The 20,473-nt window shown below is 51.8% G+C and overlaps 8 protein-coding genes across 8 annotated transcripts; 2 read left to right on the top strand and 6 right to left on the bottom strand.

The window, feature by feature from the left end:
- Nucleotides 1-27: 27 nt before the first annotated feature.
- On the bottom strand, nucleotides 28-1,953 carry DSM5745_06389 (MFS transporter; the record flags this gene model as incomplete). The annotated part of the gene is made up of 5 exons (XM_026748405.1): nucleotides 28-876; nucleotides 943-1,274; nucleotides 1,336-1,427; nucleotides 1,485-1,506; nucleotides 1,578-1,953. 5 exons carry the CDS (start codon nucleotides 1,951-1,953, stop codon nucleotides 28-30), a joined length of 1,671 nt encoding a protein of 556 aa, XP_026602709.1.
- Nucleotides 1,954-2,774: 821 nt separating this feature from the next.
- Nucleotides 2,775-5,167, bottom strand: DSM5745_06388 (TTC39/IML2 family protein; the record flags this gene model as incomplete). Its single annotated transcript, XM_026748404.1, has 6 exons — nucleotides 2,775-3,596; nucleotides 3,648-4,639; nucleotides 4,689-4,755; nucleotides 4,832-4,908; nucleotides 5,005-5,022; nucleotides 5,083-5,167. 6 exons carry the CDS (start codon nucleotides 5,165-5,167, stop codon nucleotides 2,775-2,777), a joined length of 2,061 nt encoding a protein of 686 aa, XP_026602708.1.
- Nucleotides 5,168-6,396: 1,229 nt separating this feature from the next.
- On the top strand, nucleotides 6,397-6,953 carry DSM5745_06387 (proteasome regulatory particle lid subunit SEM1; the record flags this gene model as incomplete). Its single annotated transcript, XM_026748403.1, has 3 exons — nucleotides 6,397-6,586; nucleotides 6,654-6,765; nucleotides 6,917-6,953. 3 exons carry the CDS (start codon nucleotides 6,397-6,399, stop codon nucleotides 6,951-6,953), a joined length of 339 nt encoding a protein of 112 aa, XP_026602707.1.
- A 600-nt stretch (nucleotides 6,954-7,553) lies between these two features.
- On the bottom strand, nucleotides 7,554-8,933 carry pgkA (phosphoglycerate kinase pgkA; the record flags this gene model as incomplete). Its single annotated transcript, XM_026748402.1, has 3 exons — nucleotides 7,554-8,326; nucleotides 8,382-8,811; nucleotides 8,868-8,933. 3 exons carry the CDS (start codon nucleotides 8,931-8,933, stop codon nucleotides 7,554-7,556), a joined length of 1,269 nt encoding a protein of 422 aa, XP_026602706.1.
- Nucleotides 8,934-9,813: 880 nt separating this feature from the next.
- DSM5745_06385 (Mpv17/PMP22 family protein) lies at nucleotides 9,814-10,842 on the bottom strand (the record flags this gene model as incomplete). The annotated part of the gene is made up of 4 exons (XM_026748401.1): nucleotides 9,814-9,885; nucleotides 9,940-10,106; nucleotides 10,154-10,490; nucleotides 10,759-10,842. 4 exons carry the CDS (start codon nucleotides 10,840-10,842, stop codon nucleotides 9,814-9,816), a joined length of 660 nt encoding a protein of 219 aa, XP_026602705.1.
- Nucleotides 10,843-12,027: 1,185 nt separating this feature from the next.
- On the bottom strand, nucleotides 12,028-13,722 carry DSM5745_06384 (TRAPP trafficking subunit Trs65 domain-containing protein; the record flags this gene model as incomplete). Its single annotated transcript, XM_026748400.1, has 3 exons — nucleotides 12,028-13,157; nucleotides 13,213-13,485; nucleotides 13,548-13,722. 3 exons carry the CDS (start codon nucleotides 13,720-13,722, stop codon nucleotides 12,028-12,030), a joined length of 1,578 nt encoding a protein of 525 aa, XP_026602704.1.
- A 277-nt stretch (nucleotides 13,723-13,999) lies between these two features.
- DSM5745_06383 (snoRNA-splicing protein PRP40) lies at nucleotides 14,000-16,579 on the top strand (the record flags this gene model as incomplete). The annotated part of the gene is made up of 4 exons (XM_026748399.1): nucleotides 14,000-14,140; nucleotides 14,201-14,355; nucleotides 14,408-15,458; nucleotides 15,509-16,579. The coding sequence occupies 4 exons, from the start codon at nucleotides 14,000-14,002 to the stop codon at nucleotides 16,577-16,579; spliced, it is 2,418 nt and encodes an 805-aa protein (XP_026602703.1).
- Nucleotides 16,580-17,570: 991 nt separating this feature from the next.
- DSM5745_06382 (uncharacterized protein) lies at nucleotides 17,571-20,071 on the bottom strand (the record flags this gene model as incomplete). Its single annotated transcript, XM_026748398.1, has 7 exons — nucleotides 17,571-17,873; nucleotides 17,940-19,011; nucleotides 19,065-19,161; nucleotides 19,215-19,376; nucleotides 19,426-19,828; nucleotides 19,972-19,996; nucleotides 20,052-20,071. 7 exons carry the CDS (start codon nucleotides 20,069-20,071, stop codon nucleotides 17,571-17,573), a joined length of 2,082 nt encoding a protein of 693 aa, XP_026602702.1.
- Between the last annotated feature and the right edge of the window lie 402 nt (nucleotides 20,072-20,473).

Below are 20,473 nucleotides of genomic sequence, written 5' to 3'. Positions count from 1 at the left end.
AAAAGGTCTAAACGCAAGGAAAGAGATTCAATAAACCGAGCCCCTCGACCACTTCCCCCTAGCCCTAATTCTCGGTCCAAAGACATAGAATAGATATGGAATCGGAATCAGCGCAATGGCGACGAAACCAAGTACACTCGACGCCCACGGCACCCCCAGATTCCTAAACATGGCCGTCGCAAACAACGGGAAACAACCGGCAAAGACACTGCGCAGAAACGTATTCGCCGCAACTGCACTCGCAGCCACAGATTGGAACGTATCGATCAGGTAATTCAGCGCTGCCTGGAAAATCGTGAAGAACCCCAGCCCCATGCACGCCCCGCCAACCATCGACGGGAACCAGTGGATATCGAGCTGGGACGTCCACCCGAAGATGAACAGGCCGCCGGCAAAAACCACCGAGCCCAGCATCATTGGCGGCAGACGTGCTTCCGGGACAGGACGATTATTATTCGCTTTGAAGCGCGCGATGTAGAATTTCTGGTTCGCGAGATTGATGCCCGCGCCGAAGAGGATCCCAACCAGGTACGCGAGGAACGGCAGTGCGCCGACGACCTGGTTCCACCCGCGGAGCTCTTGGAATACGACGGGGAACGAAGCGAGGGAAAGGTAGAGGATGCCGTACACGAACGAGGCGTAGAGGGCGACGAGGAAGCAGATGGGGGTTGTGAGGAGGGCGAAGGGGCGAATCAGGTATTTGTTCCCAAGTTCTTTAAGAGTCACGTCCCATTCTTCGTGGCGGGCGTGGAGGGCCCAGTTCCCGGTTTCGAAGCGTAGGCGTTGCGCTTTGTAGACTAGGAGGGTGTTTGGGTAGGTTTCGTCGATGAAGAGGATGTCGAGGGTTAGGAAGAACATCATCATTATGCCCGTTATCTATATACGCACGTTAGTGTCAGTTTATCGGCTTGGTTGGCCAGGGTGGGTGTGAGAGAAGCATACGTATTGCGTCCACCGCCACCCCAGGTAACTCTGCGAAATCGCGCCTCCAACGATGGGTCCCAGAACCGGTCCGCCCACGACAGCCATGGCATACCCGACAATAGCTGCGCCGCGCTCCTCGGGCGTCCAGATGTCGCTGAGCACGCCGCCGGTGTTTGTGACTGGGGCAGCGCCGAAGAAGCCCGTGAAGAAGCGGGTTAGCATAAGTGTTTGCACGTCTTTGGCTGTTGCGCTGCCAAAAGAGAATATCGCGGCTATGAAGTAAGGGCCCAGCACGGCGGGTTTGCGGCCGTAGACTTCAGAAAGGGGAGCCCAGACGAGAGGACCCAAGCCTGGGTTGAGGACGTTAATGTTGGTTGAATTTGGTGGTGGTAACGATTGACATTAACTTACCGAACCCGAAGAGCAATAACGTGGTTCCCAAAGTACTGACCTCCTCACCTATCCCGAATTCTGAGCTGACTTGGCCTGCGCCGGTTGAGTAACTAGGTACCTAGGGTTAGAACCGCCGAACTTTCGAAAGCGAACCCGTGTGGTCTTACATAGCACTGGCCCATGTCGCGCCTATGACAGTTACAAGTCAGCTCCAGGTCTCATTCTCATATAAAGTTCGACGTGACAGGAGATCGATATACCCATAGTTGTTAGTCCGTACAGAACCGTTGTGATCGCCTTCTTCCGAAACCCCCAGTTCAACGGCCGGTAAGGATCGTCGGGTCCATCAAAGTCGACGATCACATCGTCTCGCGTTTTCGTATGCGACAGCGGATGCGTAAAGCGCGCAACTTGCCCAGGCTCTCGGCTTCGGATTCTGGAGATGACAGACTGCGCGCGCTGTTCGAGGGACATCCCTGATGCTGCGGTTGTTTGCGCCTGGAGAGCATTATACTCCCGGCCGTGGTCGGTGTCGGTGTCGGGGGACGAGGTGGAAGAGCGGTTCGGTTGGAGGTCGCCCTCTCTTTCTATTTTTGAGGAATCCATATCCCTGTCCCTCATGTACTGTTCTTTCATAGTGAAGGATTATTGTGATTGTGTAGAGGTAGGCGAGGAAAAAGACTCCAGCATTGTCGTCACAATTTTGGAGAGAGTCGGCTCAGACGTCATTTCGACTCCAGACAACTGGGCGAACCAGCGGCTAATAAGCCTTTGGCTAGCAGGAACCAGAGCTTAAAAAGTCTTCATAGCGTGTGATCCAGACTCAGGAATAAAGCCGTCTTAACCGATTCAACAGCATCGGGTGCTCCGTGCATCTGTCGGACCTCCGATAACGCCGCTGGCTTGAGTCGCGACTCGCTAGAGAGTATAGGGTGGATCTGGGGACGATCATACAGTGGACTCGACAATGCTGTAGCCTGGGACAATTTAGTGCATTCGTTGGATCATGTTTGTGGTTTACAGGGGGCCGTCTGAGGCGTCAGTATCGTCGCTATTGCATCTCGCAGGCCCCAAACCATCGCCTTGGAGACTGTATATCAATGAACCGGGGTCAATAGCGGGTCAAGTTTTAGCCAAGCGGTAAATGGACAAGAAAAGAGAACAGCGGAATCTTTTCCGGTGGACTGTGGAATGCGGATCGCCACTGTCAAACGGGTGGAACTGCTCTAGTGTGCCGAGACCGTTTAAGCAAGAGGTCACCATTGCATCAATAGTAATATAGTCGGTAGGATAATTTTGAAAGGCGTAGCTCTCAATAAAAGAGGCTATGCGAGAATCAGATGCACCGATTGGGATAAATATCCAAATATGCTCTAAGGTTCATGAACTTTAGTCTATCGATTGTTATGAACAAAATGTACCGCCCAGCATAATGCGTCATATTATATACATACCCCTCACTCAAGCTTTGTCGAGTGCTGGCTCTCCCACTTGGTGACAGCCTCAAGCGCCGCCGTCACCTTTAGCCCAAAGCGAGCTTCCTGCTCGTAGCTCTCCCAGCGAGCGGCCTTTTGCAGGTTCTCTTTGCATTTCCGTACTCTCTCCTTCTCGAACTTGTCTGGGTCCTCTTTGGCACCCTCTGGGGTTGGCCCGCCATGCTGGGCAATGTATGTCGGACGCTCCATCCATAGGTTTGCCGCCATTTCGAAATGGGCAACCGGATGCACCCAATCATCCTTGTGGCGCCCCTTGAATACTGAGCGATCCAGTGTGAAGACCGAGCTCTCGAGGATCTCCTTTGCTTCGTCGTGCCGCCGCATCGATCGCAGCACAGCTGCACGTAGGAGCTGATAGATTCCCTTCTCTTCTGCTCCCTCACGAGACCACGTTTTGTTCTCGTCGCTTTCGGACCATGCAAGCCTCTTTAATGACTCTTCGAGCTGCTCCTGTGTCATCCGGCTATGTCCGTTCCACAGGAAGATCATCTCCTCCACAGGATCAACTCCCACGGCGTCTATAAACGGTATATTCCACTCTTTGGCCCGAGCCTCCCACTTAGCGATTTTGCGAACGACGAAGACATCGAACGGCAGCTGTCGCGCCATGAACTTCTTTGTTCCTGCATATTGAGGAGCTTGATGCAGCAATTTAATCGCAGTGTCCGCATGCTCTTTTGCCTTTTTCGGGTCAGTCACAGCGAACTCTCTGTATAAACTGATGTGGCAGGTCCCTGCGATATAGTAATATAATGCGCGAGACCAAGAGTTGATGTCAGCACACTACATAATTCTTAGCACAGTAATGACCAGAGGAGTTAGTTAGGAACAGACCTCAACGAACGCTTCAGAACACAGCTCGTACTTGTGGATGTACAACGCGTTCAAACTCTTCTCGAAAATCTTGAGCCCCTCAACCTGTTTCAAGGGGCTCTGTTCCTTGGTGCACAGAAGCTCAAGTGCCACATCAAGCCGGCGGTTGGCACCGTTCATGCGGGACTCCTCAAGAAGCCAGAGCTGGCTCTTGGGGAATCTTTCCCTCATCCGTGCCAAAAGAGCCTCGAGCCTCTCTTGAGGATAGCCTTGAATGTCCCCGTGCTTACCGGGAACGGCGTCGGGCATAATATCGCAGTAACGGACGAAAGCGTTGTAATATCCAAGAAGAGTCAAGGCCGCGATGGCACCTGGCAAATTGTGAAACTTGCTAGCTTGCCAAAGTAATCTTAGACCGCGCTCTTTGTCTCCGTGGAATCCGACGATGCTGAGGAGCCGATGAAACGCGGGTGGAATCATGGAAATAAGCAGAAGAAGAACACCGTAGCAAAAGTTGGCTCCAGAGTGCACAAAAACGTCGATCTGATTTTTGAAGATATCGGATTCTGGATCGTGGTTGATCACTTCTGATGTGCTCGAGCTGCTCGAATCCGGGCCATTGGCAGTTTCGGCAAGGCTAAGATTGGAAATGTCTTCGGAAACGTCCACAGATTGGGTAGAAGCTTCTGCCCCTTTTAGTGAAGGAGTTGAAGAAGTAGTGTTTGCAGTACCGGCCTGCTTTGACTGCATGAACTTCTCCTCCATCTTCAAAACTGCGTCCAGCGCAAAATAAGCTTTTCTTAACTTATAGAAGCCCTTTATACTTTCGGTAAGACTTTCGTTGAGCACACAAACAACAGCGCCCATAAGTTGCGCCATTGCCTGAACGAGGATAAACTCGGTACCGGGCGCATAGATCTCTGAATGGTAGATATCTGGAGATTGTGCTTTGTTTTTGATGCGTTGTTGGTCCTGGTATGCTCTGTTTTCGGCCTCGTTAAGTCGATCCGCCGCTGCATAATATGAGTTGCTGCGACTGAAGCTAGATAGATTGGTTCAAACCTTGGCGCATAACATCTTGCTCAAAACCGAGGGTTGCCCTAATGAACATCACCACAGCCCTTCCTAGCTAGAGATGGTAGCCATGTCAGTTGCACCCAGCCAGGGCCAATATTACTGAGGGCTCAATAACGAAGACCTCGTACCAGGTGGAAAGCTGAATCTCGTCCGGCGAGGCCCTCTTCAGCACCATCAACATCATCGTTCAGGATCAACTCGGCAGCTGTGAGCCGGATACGGAAAGATTAGCGCTCATCAGCCTTGGGAGTATACCTGGACGACGATCCAGAAGTCGAGAACACTGATGGCCTTCGCGTACCTTTGATCGCATCCTCCACTGCCGTACACGATGAGCATCAGCATGCAATCTTCAAGCAAATATGCGGACGTCACTCACAGTCCTGCAATTCTGTCGAGGCATTCAGCGAAAGCGCAGATCCATTTGGACTAGGCTTTTTGCCCCCAAACCAGCCGCCAAACATATCTCAGGATAGCCGCAAATCGGGAGAGGGGAAGAATTAGAGAGCGAGCAAATTGCAGTGATATGGCTGTTTATTCAAACGCCAAAAATCAGATACCGGGCCGGACGGTCCGAGATCCCAAACGAACGGACGGAATGATCTACCTAATCTCAGCAGGATCACTGTCTAAGAATGCGCCGGAGAGGTTGCGAGAGCATCAGTCCTGGGCCACGGCACATAAATAGGAAGTGAAAAAAGGCGACGGAACGAAAGGCTGACGATATAATACACTTATGAGACGTAGTAACACCCGGAGCGAGCGTCGGTTCGCGCTAAGCAGCACCAGAAGCGATCAAATGGGACAAGTCTGGCCGTGGTCCACCGGAGAGGCGGAGCATCGTTCAGCTTCTAATCGCGAGCTGATTGCTGCACAAATCAAGAAATCTCAGATGATAAGGCAGATTCAGGGATGACTGTATCGGAATGCGGGGGTGCTAGAAATTCTCCGGCAATTTGAGGCAGCTTTTTGTCCAACGATTCAACGACTAAGAGCCTCCAACTCAGCTCGACTGCCTCGTGCTGCCTCGCTGTATACGGATTCTGCCGCTGCTGACCGCTGTGCCATCCTCTTTTCGGCGCAACAGATTCAGGGTGACATCATACAAACTACTTTGCGTTTACGGAGTTACCACTCGGAGTAGCATTAAATTATGGCCGGGGTGCATCTGAAGGAGTTAGTCTTCTTAGGGCCAGACTTAATCTGGGTCATAGCTGTCTTTCAAATGCAAGTCAAAAAGGCGCATATAGAAAAAGAAAGTATAACTGAACCACGTCAGTATCTGGAGGTATAACGAGGTGGGATTTGTTTACTGTATGCCTATCCTCCAGGCAAACTGTGCATTGAACAAATACTTCATCGGCCATCAAATGAAAACAAGCCTTCATACTACGAGTCTTGGTGGCGTGTCCCTGATGGTGTCGCTCAGGGTCCTCTGAGGATATTGCAAGCAAGTCTTGGCAAGCCATGTGACAGCCCAATCCCAGCAAGGCAACTCCGGAGCGGGATTGGGACCTGGGCCTCAACACTCAGCTTCTTCTCCGCACAGCACCCATCTCCTCCAACTCCAGCTTCCAACCTACCATTTCACCTACCTACACCTCGTTATAGATACATAGTCACCAAAGAGCCTTATCAGACCACAATCCCCTTTCCTCCCCATCCCACCGACCACCACACACCCACCGCCACAATGTCAAACACGCAATCTCAAGACACCAAGCAGCAGGAAGCTTCGCAACAGCCGCAACAACAAAAGCCTACCGTGCTTGAGGAAGACGATGAGTTTGAGGACTTCCCTGTTGATGGTGAGAGCTCCGCCCGTGTGTCTGACACAGATCCCTCTTTCTCGTCCCTCAACTTCATCTCCCCGCTCAAGATGCGTTAGCAATGTGCCACGCAAGTACTCCAGACAAGAATGAAATGCTAACGTGCTTTCAACTCGCTCAGACTGGCCGGAGAACGAGACCGAGCAAGCTACCGCAAACGGGAATAACGTTCACTTGTGGGAAGAGAGCTGGGATGACGATGACGCCGCCGAGGACTTTTCGAAGCAGTTGAAGTGCGTTTTTCATCTCACTTTATTTCCCTCTACCCCCTTTCCACCGCCATTTTTGTCGCCGAGGCATCCGTTTGCTCGAACGATAACCGTGTTCCATATGTGCTCTGCAGACTCTTCGAGTATCGTGACTAACCAGCCTCTCGCATCATAGGGAAGAACTCAAGAAAGTCGACGCCTCCTCTTCCTAATGCTCGGGCGCTATAGAATGGAAATGACAATAGGAATGAACTTGATAAACTGAATACTATTTGATACTCCTGTCTCTTATTCTCACATACACACCGCAAACGGTCCCGCATACGGAGGCGTTCAACTTGTCCAGAAACTGCTTACGCGATGCTACTTCGAACGTGGTCCCAAACGTAATGCGAGAAATGGGCAGTCAATGATGGGCTGTGGGATACTTGCTCATTATACCACGGTAGGTACATAGGCTTGTAGTTCTATGCATGCCTTGGTACATGCCTTGTTATCATTCCCGAGGATATCAGACAACTACTAGTGAAGTACATGGCCATTCCGGGTCTATAATTCCAAGATACACTTTTTATATCGGCGTCGTCGGCTAGACAGCCTTGTAAAGAGCACTTATGATCATAGTCTGGGGCCCGTAGCTGTAGCACAGTCCAGAATTAGAATCCTTCATACATAGCGCAGGATATGAATTGAACTTGGTTTATTATTTAAAAGTCATGGTACATTACATTCATCTCAAAATCACCCTTTTGGATGGAAAAAGGTGTAGATCGTGTCGTTCTAAAGAAAGGCTGCTTTCTTCAGACAATTATTTACTTACTTTTCTCAGACAGAGCAGCGACACCAGGCAGCTCCTTGCCCTCAAGCAGCTCGAGCGAGGCACCACCACCAGTGGAGACGTGGCTGATCTGGTCCTCAGCACCGTACTTAGCAGCAACGGTAGCAGTGTCTCCACCGCCAATGATAACGGTGGCACCGCTCTTAACAGCAGAGACAGCAGCGTCAAGAGTAGCCTTGGTAGCCTTGGAGAAGGGCTCCAGCTCAAAGACACCAGGGGGACCGTTCCAGAGGATGGTCTTGGCCTCGGCAATGGTCTGCTTGTAGAGCTCTACACTCTTATCGCCAACATCCAGACCCATGTAGCCGTCGGGGATGCCCTGCTCGTCGGTAGCGTAGCCGGTATTCGCATCGGCGGCGAACTTGTCGGCGGTGACATAGTCAACGGGGAGAACAACCTTGACGTTGTGCTTCTTGGCCTTCTCGATGATGTCGCCGACGATCTTGCTTCCGGCTTCGTCGAAGAGGGAGTTTCCGATCTTGACGTTCTCGAGGGTCTTCTTGAAGGTGAAGGCCATGCCGCCGGTGATGATGAGGCTGTTGACCTTGGGAAGGAGGTTATCGATCAGCTGAATCTTGTCGGAGACCTTGGAGCCACCAAGAATGGCGAGGAAGGGGCGCTGGGGCTCCTCGAGAGCCTTGGCGAAGTATTCAAGCTCCTTCTTGACGAGGAAGCCGGAGGCCTTTTGAGGGAGGTCGACACCGACCATGGAGCTGTGCCCACGGTGAGCAGTACCGAAGGCATCGTCTAAATAGGGATCAGCAGTGGACTCAGATATACCCGGTTACCTGGGCAAACTCACTGATGTAGATGTCACCCAGAGCAGTCAGTCCCTTACGGAACTCCGCAACCGCCTCCTTGTCGGCCTTGACCTTGTTGCCAGCCTCGTCCTTGGAGCTTCCTTCCTCCTCGGCGTGGAAGCGCAGGTTCTCAAGCAGGATGACCTGACCACCGGAGGCCTTGTTGACGGTCTCCTCAACTTCCTTGCCAACGCAGTCATCGGTGAAGATGACGTCGCGGCCGCCGAGCAGTTCCTTGAGCTTAGGCACAACAGGCTTCAGGCTGTACTTGGGGTTCTTCTTGCCATCCGGACGGCCGAGGTGAGACATGAGGATCACGGCCTTGGCGCCGTTCTCGATGGCATACTTGATGGTGGGGAGAGCACCGACGATACGCTGGGGGTTGGTGATGGTGGTGTTGTCCTTCTTGTCGAGGGGGACGTTGAAGTCAACCTGGTTACAGTCCGGCGTTAGAGGGGTCAATCAGGAGCTTTATCGGCTTGACGTACTCGGATCAGGACGCGCTTGTCCTTGAGATCCACATCGGTGATGGAAAGCTTGCTGGTGAGAGACATTGTTGCTGAGGCTAGATGGGGGGAGAGGGAGGACCAGGAACAACGAGGGGGAGGAGACCAAAAGATAAATAAAGCCCGTCAGGAGACTAGACCACCTTGAAAATGCTGAAATCGTGTCACGGTGAGTGGCGGGGTATCCAGAATCGCAGAGCTGCCATTTGCTTTGCGCAAATTGGTGGGGCTGCCGGTGAGGGAGGTGCGGGCTCGGCGGTAGTCGGGCTAGTACTGATGTCATTTCGCGACAACGGAATGCTTCGGACTTCACTGCTTCAGGGACTCGGGAAAACATTGAGCCTGCGCATTCTCAATAACCTCGGATCAGGAAGTACAGATTTGCGATTGCTCTCCGTTCCCCTTTGAAGCTACGGAGTATATAGTGCCGTCCTGTTTTCGTCCTCAAGGTCCTAAATTCCCCCGCCCTATGCATGGCGGGGAGCTTTACTTGCTTCGATAGAAGATATAGTAAACTTGTCCTGAGACATGATAAATTGAAGATTTATCTGTACTTCTTAACAACTTTGTCTGAACCATGAAATGGTTTCACATGCGCCTGAACACCACTGAAGATAGCATGATCCAATCCAGAATTGCAACGCCTAGAAGCATTCAACAAGACAAGAAAAAGGCAACGAAAGACATCAGGAGACCGGAATAAAACCGTGATGCAAGGGCCCATATTAGCACCAACCAGTGATGCTCTCGTACCCGTAGCCAAGGAAATCAATCGGGACAAGACCTGCAGCCATTGCCCACGAAAGGTGGCCAGGACGCCGCCGCATCATGCCAGTTTGGCAGAAGACTGGCTATGAACACTGCCACTTTGAAAAGTTCGCAGTATGGTGGACAGCTAGACCGTCTTTTTTGAGCATACTCGACTCGTTTATTCTTCCTCGGCAGAGTTTGTAAGGGAGAGGTACGCAGTCCAAGCAATACCAACCGAAGAGACGAAGGGCTGCAAATCAAGTTAACAAAAGCAAGGCATCAAAGGGGTGCAATATAGACTCACGATTTGGAATTGGATGGGCACAACTCGAAAGTTGAGAACCTGGACCGCAGGCCAGAGGACAAAGTTGGCCTTGAGTGTAGGGAGATAAACGTCCTGGAGCTTGCGGGTCAAGGCGCGTCTACCACCACCCTCAGCGATTGTCATGTAAGAGAAAAAGCAGACCAATCCTAGATTCCATTAGCCAGGCTTTACATCGTTGGCTCGGTATCCATACCGAACGGAGCGAAGAGAAGCTGGTCGCATGCCACCCGCTTCAACGCAGAGAATGTCGGGTTCTTCTTGGCGAGAGGGAACGTCCTCGAAAGAAAACCAAACCACTGGAACTGGATGGGAGCCATGAAGAAACCGTACGACATGAAACGAACCAGTCGTTCAAAGTCGAAGGGGGGCGGCGTGTGCTTCGCATGACCCAATTCTCCCACAGCGGGAGGCTTTTCCTTGTCCAGATCATGAATTTCAATCGAGATGAAATCGTCGCCACGGTGCACCCCAGTTCGGGCTCTAAACGCTGTGATCAACTGAGCCACTGTGTCCGCGACTCCACCAAGGATCTGGTATACCCTGTCAGCCATTCATTGTCGAAATGCGAGGCAGCGAGTCGACACTGCAGCACAGTCAACATTTCAGGCACATCGCTTGCGCCTGTTCTTCCATCAATTTCCCGCCGGGCAGATATGCATCTTTGTCAGAGAGCTTGAGAATGGCGAGCTCCCGAGCTACCTGAAAGCCAATGCCATTTGCTCGCCCGTACAAATCGCAAGCGATGTGTCTTCAATGAGGAATGTGCTCGCGTTTTCTCGTAAGTCTAGGGGAGCTTACCGCGTTGGTGACCATAGTCGTAAGGACCGGCTTCTCCGAGTAATAGGAGTTGAATTTGGCCGCCAACCGCGCAGTCGCCGCCATCTCGATTAGGAATATGATAGTATGAAGTAGAGGCTACATAGAAAAAGCAAAAGCACATCAGTATAGCTGCTGAGAGGCAGATCCGCCTAGGTCCGCGACGCAAGGGAGAGGGAAGAAAGAGCGGCGATCAAAGAAGCCAGCGAGACGGGAACCGAGGCACACGACTTACCAAGCGACCGTAGATATATCTCCTATTCAACCCATCCAAGACTCTGCGGCGAGTTGCAAAGAACATTGTGAAGTCAGTTGGAGGAAGAGGCTAATAATATAAGTGTGGAGGAGAGGAGCGAAGGCGAGGTCTTGAACCGGTCAGCGACAGTAGTATGACGCAAAGGGAGTTTGACAAGAGCAGTGGAGCGTCAAAGTGGATGCCTTAAAGGGACCCAGTCCGCCTGGGTCCAGAGTGACGATAGAAGAACGGCAGAATATAGTAAGGATAAGGTCGATCAAAGGTCTTTTTTGATAGTCAACAGTAGATGAGAGAAGATGGTGAGTTTGTTTTGGAAGAGACAGTCTGAACGACCCCTCCCACCTTGAACTTTAGTGTTGCCCATGATCCGCCCCCAGGACGCCGCAGGCGCTTAGGCGGCTTAGCCGTGCCACTGCCACCCTTCGTGCGCTAGGGTTCACATCGGTATTACCCCGTAACCCCGGAGTCTTTGATTGATTCATCTTGCTAGCTATTTTCTTACCATTCATCGTCGATTCCGTTTTTCAGGATTTGGATGTCTGAAAAAGCAAGCATCCGAACTCAACCTAGAATAAGGGTCCAGTGCTCAAACCTTCGCCCGGTTGTGTACTCGATCGCACTCAGACGACGGAGTATACCTATGAGTGTGCTACGAACACAGTACTACAGAATAGTAAATGCATGTAACCTCAATTCATCTATTTCGTTACTGCGTTTGTTCTGTCCTTGATAGTCTGATATACAGCCGGATTCATCTGAGTGCATCACATCTAGGTTTGTCATGGAGCTATACATTCTGTCCCAAAGACAGTATATCAGGCAGGTCCCTGATATCGGTTGTTTCGTTGGTATTTACATCAATTAGGCGTACGGATTCCAGTCGTAAGGAACCAACCGCGAGAGGAAGGAACTTCAGTTCGGTCGCAAAACAAGTACCAGGTAACAATGGCCTGGAAAACACGAATCAGCTTTGCCATTGAGGAAGTGTAGAGAACTCACCCAACTCGAACGTCTGTACTCAGGCTGACGAGGTCCGCCTCCTGTCCAGCCACGCTCTTCTGCATGGCATGGACGATGTTGTCGTCCGTCACTGCTTCGGCCACCTGATCGCTGCGGCGGTTCGTCATTGACGACGAGGATGGACGCGCCACGTGCCCTCTAGCATTCGCTACCTTCCGCCGGGGAATAGCAACCATGGCGAATTTGCGAGGTGCAGCTGAGCGATTCACGATGAACACGTTCCAGGAGAAGGGCTTCCCAACAACCACGCTTGGTGGACCTGAAAAGGACATAGTCACGCCCATGTCGGTAGCAGAATAGGCCCTCTCTCTAAGAGAGGTTCTGCTTGTCTGAGCTCCTCCAGGCGCAGTGCCAGCTTGATTTGTTAAAGTCGAGAGACTTGTAGGGCGATTGGTCCGCTGCAGAGCCTGGCTTGGTGCACCAAAATTCGGATTGAGCGCCATTGAGAAATCGATATTCGTTGTCCATTGCATCATGATTCGAGGATTGCAGTTTTCTGATACTTTGATCACTGCTTCCAAGGATATGTCCAACGTGCTAACAGACACCGTAGTTGAATCTCTCGAGTCTGGCCCATACTCCGGGGTCAGTTTGTATATGAGAGTCACATCATCACGTGGGTGGCATGTAACGGGTGGCACTAGCCCAGGCCCGTCAGTTAAGAGCTCGATCGACCCATCCGATAAGCGAAGATCTGCTTTATCAAATATGACTTCACAGTTCAAGAACGGTGTGGTTTCAAAATCAAGACTTGCGATCGTCGTTGGTCGTCCGCTAAACGAATTCAACCTGGAATAGCGTATCCTTGCACTTGCAGCGGGCACTATCCGCGTCGGATGGCCAGATTCTTGTAGGACATTGTAGATGGGGTCCTCGCTGTATTTCGCTGGTACCACTCGCAAAAGCCTGGAGGCTGGAAGGAATGGTTCTTTCTGACCGAATGCTGGGTCTGTCGCGAGAGGTTGCAGAACGTTCGTGGATGCGGGGACTAAGGACGGTAGGTATACGTCTTCGCGAGAGTCGTGCTGTCGAGTGTCTGATGGGTTAAGACTAGCAGAGGCGATGAAGATCACGGAGGGGTGTTGAATGCGGATACGGGGGCGCTCTATAGAGCCATGGTTAGCCCGGCCTTGAATCAACAGGGCTGATTGATAACATACTGAGAAAAGTCTCAACGTTCCAGATAACATATACATGGTTTCCCTCCCCTGTTTCACCTTCAAACTCGTTGACAACAACGAGAGGGTCGGCTTGTGTGTCCACGGCCCCTGAGAAGATCAGATCCCGGGTCGCTGTTGGATTCTCGGCAACCGCTTCCGCAGGGTCGATGGCAAAAGCATCTATTCGTACTTCGAGGTTCTGGAGGTGCGCTTTCAAGCTACTCTGAGAGCAATTGGCGAGCCTTAGGACAATGCGTGGAGTGCAGAACTCATCTGTAGCAAGCTGCATATGAGTAAGAGGCAAAGCTCGGTGAGGATATGAGACCCCAGCTTACCGAAGAACAATACAGACCGCTGGGGAATGTATGATAGAACGGACGGTAAGTCGTCTGCGCCCTCTTCGAGCGCGCATGTCAGAGCCGCTTCTAGATCGATGTTTGAAGCATGGGGAACAACTGTGTCTAGAACAGCATGCCTCAGGAACTCCCCAGGAACATCGGGGCTTTGCATAGCGGGAGCGACTGTCGCATGTCCAATTCTGGTCCGTGATCAGAGATGGTGCCCTCAAAGAGCATAAACTGTTTCAACCATTTAGTCGCGTAGCAGTGTCATTACAGAATTCAGACCATTATTGACACCGCCGTGTCGGGAATGGGGAATCATGCAAACTAGACAAACATCTGGCCGGGGAGCTTCTCGCGACAATCTATTTTTCCCCGAACCTCATCAGCCGGGATAACAAGCGGCAACGACGTCGGCCTTGGGAACTTCTCGTCAAGGCGCCAAAATGAATCCAATGAATGCGCCTACCGGCCCTGCTTCGCTGTGGCAGGAGGCTCGAACTCCTGAAGGACGCGCCTACTACTACAATGTGCAGACAAAAGCGACACAATGGACAAAGCCCGTCGAATTGATGACTCCTGTAGAGGTTAGTCAGGTATCCTTGCGCGTGTTCCCTGCACCTACTGACGCTACCTTTGTTATATAGCGGGCATTAGCCAATCAACCATGGAAAGAATATACCGCGGAAGGCGGACGGAAGTACTGGTCCAACTCCGAAACCAAGCAAAGTACATGGGAAATGCCGGAAGTCTACAAGAACGCGCTGGCTCAGGCTCAAGCTGCACCTACTGTACCTGCTGCGTAAGTCTCGTTCGCTCCGTGCTCCTTATCGTGCTAATCGAACCGTCTATAGAGGCCCGACTTTCGTTGCTGGCGGAGTGAGTTCGTTAACATCCTACCAGCCGCGTGATCGCGATGACTATGATCGAGGATATAACGACAATCGTGGAGGCTTTAGCGCTGGTGATGTCAATGGAATTGCGGCTGGTTCCATGCTAGGAACAACACAGGAACCGGACTATGGATCGCTGGAAGAAGCTGAGGGGGCATTCATGAAGATGCTGAAGCGTCACAATGTTCAACCTGACTGGACATGGGAGCAAACAATGCGTGAAACTATCAAGGATCCTCAGTATCGCGCTCTCAAAGACCCTAGAGACCGCAAGGCTGCGTTTGAGAAATATGCGGTCGAGGTTCGCTTGCAGGAAAAAGACCGGGCGAAAGAAAGATTCGCTAAGCTCAGAGCAGATTTCAATACTATGTTGAAACGCCACCCTGAAATCAAACACTACACACGGTGGAAGACCATCCGGCCGATCATTGAAGGCGAAACCATCTTCAGATCGACCAATGATGAAAACGAGCGGCGACAGCTTTTCGAAGAATATATTCTAGAACTCAAGAAGGAGCACGCCGAAAAAGAAGCTGCCGCGCGCAAGGCCGCCATGGACGAACTTGTGACTATCCTCAAGTCCCTGGAACTTGAGCCTTATACCCGGTGGTCGGAGGCACAAGCCATCATCCAGTCGAACGAGAGAGTTCAAAACGAAGATAAGTTCAAGGCTCTCAGCAAATCAGACATTTTGACTGCATTCGAGAACCATATCAAGTCTTTGGAGCGCGCTTTCAACGATGCACGTCAGCAACAGAAGGCAGCCAAAGCCAGAAAGGAACGACATGCCCGTGAGCAGTTTGTTGACTTGCTCAAGGAGTTGAGGTCGAAAGGGGCCATCAAAGCTGGCAGCAAGTGGTCTAACATTTACCCTACAATTCGTGAAGACCCGCGTTACCTTGGCATCCTTGGAAACTCAGGCTCCTCTCCTTTAGATCTCTTCTGGGATGTGATCGAGGAGGAAGAGCGATCCCTGCGCGGACCCCGTAATGATGTCTTGGATGTCCTTGACGTGAGTTTAACCGAGGTATCAATCGTGATAGACAAGCTAATAATCACCAGGACAACCGATTCGACGTCACCTCCAAAACTACCTTTGAAGAGTTCAACTCCATCGTATCATCTGATCGCCGCACAGCCAAGATTGATCCAGAGATTCTCCAGGTCATCTTTCAACGTATTCAGGAGAAGGCTCTCCGGAGGAACGAGGAAGAGAAGCACGCAGCAGACCGCCATCAAAGACGCTCCATTGACGCTCTGCGCTCCCGCCTAAAGCGTCTGGACCCTCCGCTCCGCTTCACAGACACATGGGACAAGGTAAAGCCCACACTAGAAAAGTACGACGAATACAAGGCCCTTGAGACCGACGAACTCCGCCAAATTGCTTTCGACAAGGTCATCCGTCGCCTCAAGGAGAAAGAGGAAGACGCCGAGCGAGACCGCGATAGGGATCGCGGCAGCCGCCGAGACCATCATCATGACCGCGATCGTGACCGTGACCGTGACCGTGATCGCAGTCGCGAACATCGCAGCTACAGAGGCGAGCGGCGCGGCCCCTCCAGCCGGCAAAGCCGCACTCCGGAACCAGACGCCTACGAAGCCGACCGCCGCAAAGCTCAAGCCGACCGCGAGCGCTCCTACCGCAAGGCCGCGAGCGGGCTCTCACCAGTCCGCGAAAGATGGGACGAGCGCGACCGTGATCGGGACCGAGACCGTGACCGTCGTGACCGCGATCGTGATCGCGAGCGAAGCACCCGCTCGCTCAGCCACTACGATCGCGAGCGCCGTGACCGTGAAGAAGAGCGCGAACGCCTTTACCGCACCCGTGGTGACCCGCGCGGTAGCCGCGACGAGCTCGACTACGGCGGTGACTCTCGGAGCACGGCTAGCGTCACTGCGAACAATGACCGCCGACGGCGGCGCGACAGCGATGCAGAGAGCGTGGCGAGTCGCTCTACGAAGCGGTACCGACGCGATAGCCGGGATCGGGACGGCAGGAAGGATAGGGAGCGCAGGGAGCGCACGCCTACCTCAGGTGCTGCCGCTTCCACCGCGGGTGCCGCGGCTGAGGAAGCGAAGGAGGAAAAGGCTGTGCATTCTGGAAGTGAGGAGGGGGAGATCGAGGAGGATTAGATGTGGTTTTGAGATAGGAATATGTAGTTCATGTCAGCTCCGAAGGGAAATCCATTGTATAGTTGCAGGGCTACTTGCCACCTTAGCCTGTGATTTATCTTAACTATCTATTGATCTGTTAAGGCTTGCATGTCTAAAGGTTTGAATGCGCTTATTCTCCGGTCTCTGGTAGGTAACATGCCGCGGGCTGTATGCTCTATTGAGCAAGTCATATGACACCTATGTCACGGACGGCTTGCATGCTGATACCGTTCTTGTTGTTCCAACAATTGCTATGAGCTTCTGTTTGAGTGACGCGCATGGCTTGGAATATGGCATATGTCTACCGCGGTGTAGTAGGTCGACGCCATAGGCTAGAGCTGGAAGCTATGGAATGATGACCCTAGGAACAGATTGTAGCCAGCTGATTACCTATGCATATTATATTGCTATTTCTCATGAGATGATGAATCTAGTTCATGCGAACCATATACGGCATTTCGTAGTTTGCTAGGGAGTATCATATACGGGCGTTATTTGGCGAAGTCGCTCGATATATATCCTAAAACTATCAAACCCAGTGTATAGGTTACGCGATATTTCCAATACTGCAACATCATTTGGCCTGACAAGGATATGATAGAAGATCTACTACGTACTTAATTCTAACAAACAACATATCAATGGCAGTATAATGCTGCGCAGTCATAGTCAGGAAAAACCTGGAACTTTTGCTACAAGCTCAACAACTCCAGCGGTATCATGCCAACCAAGAAAAAATAAAAGAAAACCGTTGCCCATAGTGAAAAAAAGAAATCAGACAAGAGATATAAACAAGAAAACTAGCAATACTCAGTCCTCGCCAGAGTCGAACTTTAAAAGTGCCTGTGGTTGGAAATACAGGCAATTGCGGAGGGGCGGATAGAAGAGTTGACGACAATGAGCGATGAGCGACGGTTAAACTTTGCCTGGATGAAGATGATATCCGGAGCCGAGTCAAAGCAGGCAAGAGCTAGTTCCGATGATTAAGGAGCCGCTTGCTGCTTCGAGTTGAACCTATGCTTGTCACCGAGTCCTCGCCCTCTTCGTCATCCTCCTCGGACGTTCCCTCCGCATCGTCAAAAAGCTCAACACCACCCCGGGGACGTCGCTGTGGCTGACTCGCTGATGCCTCGGTAACGCCGAAGAACGCCCCTATTCTAAGGATTCTCCTGAGCCTGCGACGAGGGTGATGGTGTCGCTGGTAGGAGTCGCGGCCATCACGTCTGTGGGGCACGCGATCATGTCTCTCTGGGATGCCCTCTTCATTTCTCTTCTTCCAAGAAGTACTACAGCGAGTGTATTAGCACAGCACAGAGTCAATTTATAGAGGAATACTTACGAAGTTACCAGCCAGCTTCTGCTCCTGATCCATTTGACTGTTGTACTTGTTGATACGAGGGCGGTAGCTGTTGGGGTCACGACGGAAGGTGACGTCGAGGCTCCTCAAGAAGCTGTTGCATCCAGTGACCAGGGACTCAGGAGTGTTCGCGTGCGCGTCGACAGACGGCTTACCATCGAACACAATAACGCGGTCAGCAAGATAGGTAGCCATGATGAAATCGTGCTCGACGATGAAAGCGGTCTTCTTGGTGTGCATGATGAAACGCTTGATGACCTTGGCGGCTACGATACGCTGCTCGGAGTCGAGGTAGGCACTGGGCTCGTCAATGAGGTAGATGTCGGCAGGCATTCCGAGGGCCAACACAATGGCGACACGCTGCAATTCACCACCAGACAGGTTCTGAACTTCCTGGTCAATGAAGTCATCAATCTTGAGGGGCTTGTAGACGTCAGTCTGGAACTGAGGCGACAGGAAAGCAGCCTTGATCTTCTTGAAGAAGAGTTGGCGGACGGTTCCCTGAAACTTGGGGGTGATCTTCTGAGGCTTCATGCTAATGTTCATGCGAGGGATCTGGACGTTGCCGTCAGGCTTCTCGGCACCCGCAAGCATTCTGCAGAAAGTGGTCTTTCCCGTTCCGTTCTCTCCCATCATGACGACGATTTCAGAATCAGTGAAGTCACCGGCGTCGATCTTCAAGTGGAAGTTTCCAAGAGTCTTCTCCATGCTCGGATACTTGAATGCACGGTTCTTATCGATGACAAAGTCGTCTCCGGCTTCAGCGAGACGGAAAGTGAGAGAGTCCTCACGGAATCGCAAGTTCTCGGTTGGGATGTGTCCGTCCAAGAAGATGTTGATACCTTCACGCACCGAAGAAGGCAGGGTAACGACACCGTAAACCGCAGGCTTACCGTAAAGCACGCAAATGAAATCGGAAAGATAATCGAGAACGGACAAATCGTGCTCGACGACAATGACGTAGTCATCAGGACGCAGGAGGTCACGGATAGAGCGGGCAGCGGCGAGACGCTGCTTGACATCAAGGTAGGAGGACGGCTCGTCGAACATGTAGCTGTTTAACGCATTAAAACCCCAATATGCCTATTGCATGGATTAGGCACTTACACATCAGCTTTCTGAACGCAAACAAGACCAATGGCGAATCGCTGGAGCTCTCCACCAGAAAGGTGGTCAATGTCACGGTTCTGAACCTGTCTGAGTTCTATATTGGTACCGTTAGTACTGATTTACGAGCCCGGCAGACGATCTTCGTACCTAGGTTGTCGAGAGTCTCCTCCATGTTGCCGAGTTGTGCGCGGGCCTTAATGAGGTCTCCGACATTCTTGGTAGGGCCTCTCACGGCCCGTGGGATCTGGTCAACGTACTGAGGCTTGACGACGGCCTTCAGATCGTCTTCCAGCACCTTTGTGAAGTAGTCTGCTGATGTCAGAGGCGGGTGTCATCCGAACAGAAGGAATAAACCTACTCTGCAACTCGGAACCACGGAAATATCTCAGGATTTCCTCCCAGTCCGGCGGGTTATCATAGCGACCAAGGTTGGGCTTCAACTTTCCAGAGAGAATCTTCAAAGCTGTACTCTTTCCGATACCGTTTGTTCCAACAAGACCCAGAACCTGACCAGGACGGGGCATGGGAAGACGGTGAAGCTTAAAGCTGTTGGCGGAGTAACGGTGGGTGACCTGGCTTTCCAAGTTGGTCGGCAGGTTGATGATATGGATGGCACCGAAAGGGCATTTCTTCGGGCAGATACCGCAACCGATACAGAGGCGCTCGGAGATGAAAGCAATCTTGGACTCGGGGGTGACTTCAATGCAAAGTTTTCCGGTACGGACGACGGGGCAGGACTTTTTACATTCTTGACGACATTTCTAGTAGACAAGTAGTCGAGTCAGTGATCAGGTCGCGCTATTGGACTGGGTTGGATTTCCGCTCACCTTGGGTTTGCACTGTCGGACGCGTTGATATAAGTATATGACGTTCACGCATAGTTAGCGGGGCACTGAATACTCACTTTGTCAGTGCTGACAATAGCAATACTAGAGAGAACAGAAAATTAGCTGCGAAGCAATATCAAAATCGAGGCGCTCATACCGAGTAAGTTTGTCAGACATGGTGCTTGAGAGGAATTGAGGACGCGGGAAACCAGAACAATAGCCTGGATCAAGAAAATAGAGACGACAAAAGCGCAAACTGGATCACCGGGGGGTAGAGCCTATTCGCGACAAGGGTACGGGCCTGAAGCAGACGATACCAGATATCCGCGCAGCAACCACCAGGATCAAGAAGAGGGAGACGTTGCGTGGATTCGTCGAGGAGGGGCTCTCGAGACAGAAATCTATGCCAGGCCTGATTGTGGGCACTGATTGTAGCCTCAGGCTCACAAACTTATTATTTCCCGGTTGACTGATTGGACCGAGGAACGGCCTTGGAAGCTGCGACGGAAACTGCATTAATCCGCGCCGAGCCACACGTGACAAGTTGCCGCCGCTAGGCCAGGAATGGACTCGCTTGTG

The sequence above is a fragment of the Aspergillus mulundensis genome (genome assembly GCF_003369625.1).
Source record: "Aspergillus mulundensis strain DSM 5745 chromosome Unknown scaffold_6, whole genome shotgun sequence".
Lineage (NCBI taxonomy): Eukaryota > Fungi > Ascomycota > Eurotiomycetes > Eurotiales > Aspergillaceae > Aspergillus > Aspergillus mulundensis.
The sequence above is the reverse complement of the archived record's forward strand: the minus strand, read 5'-3'. Positions and strand labels throughout refer to the sequence as shown.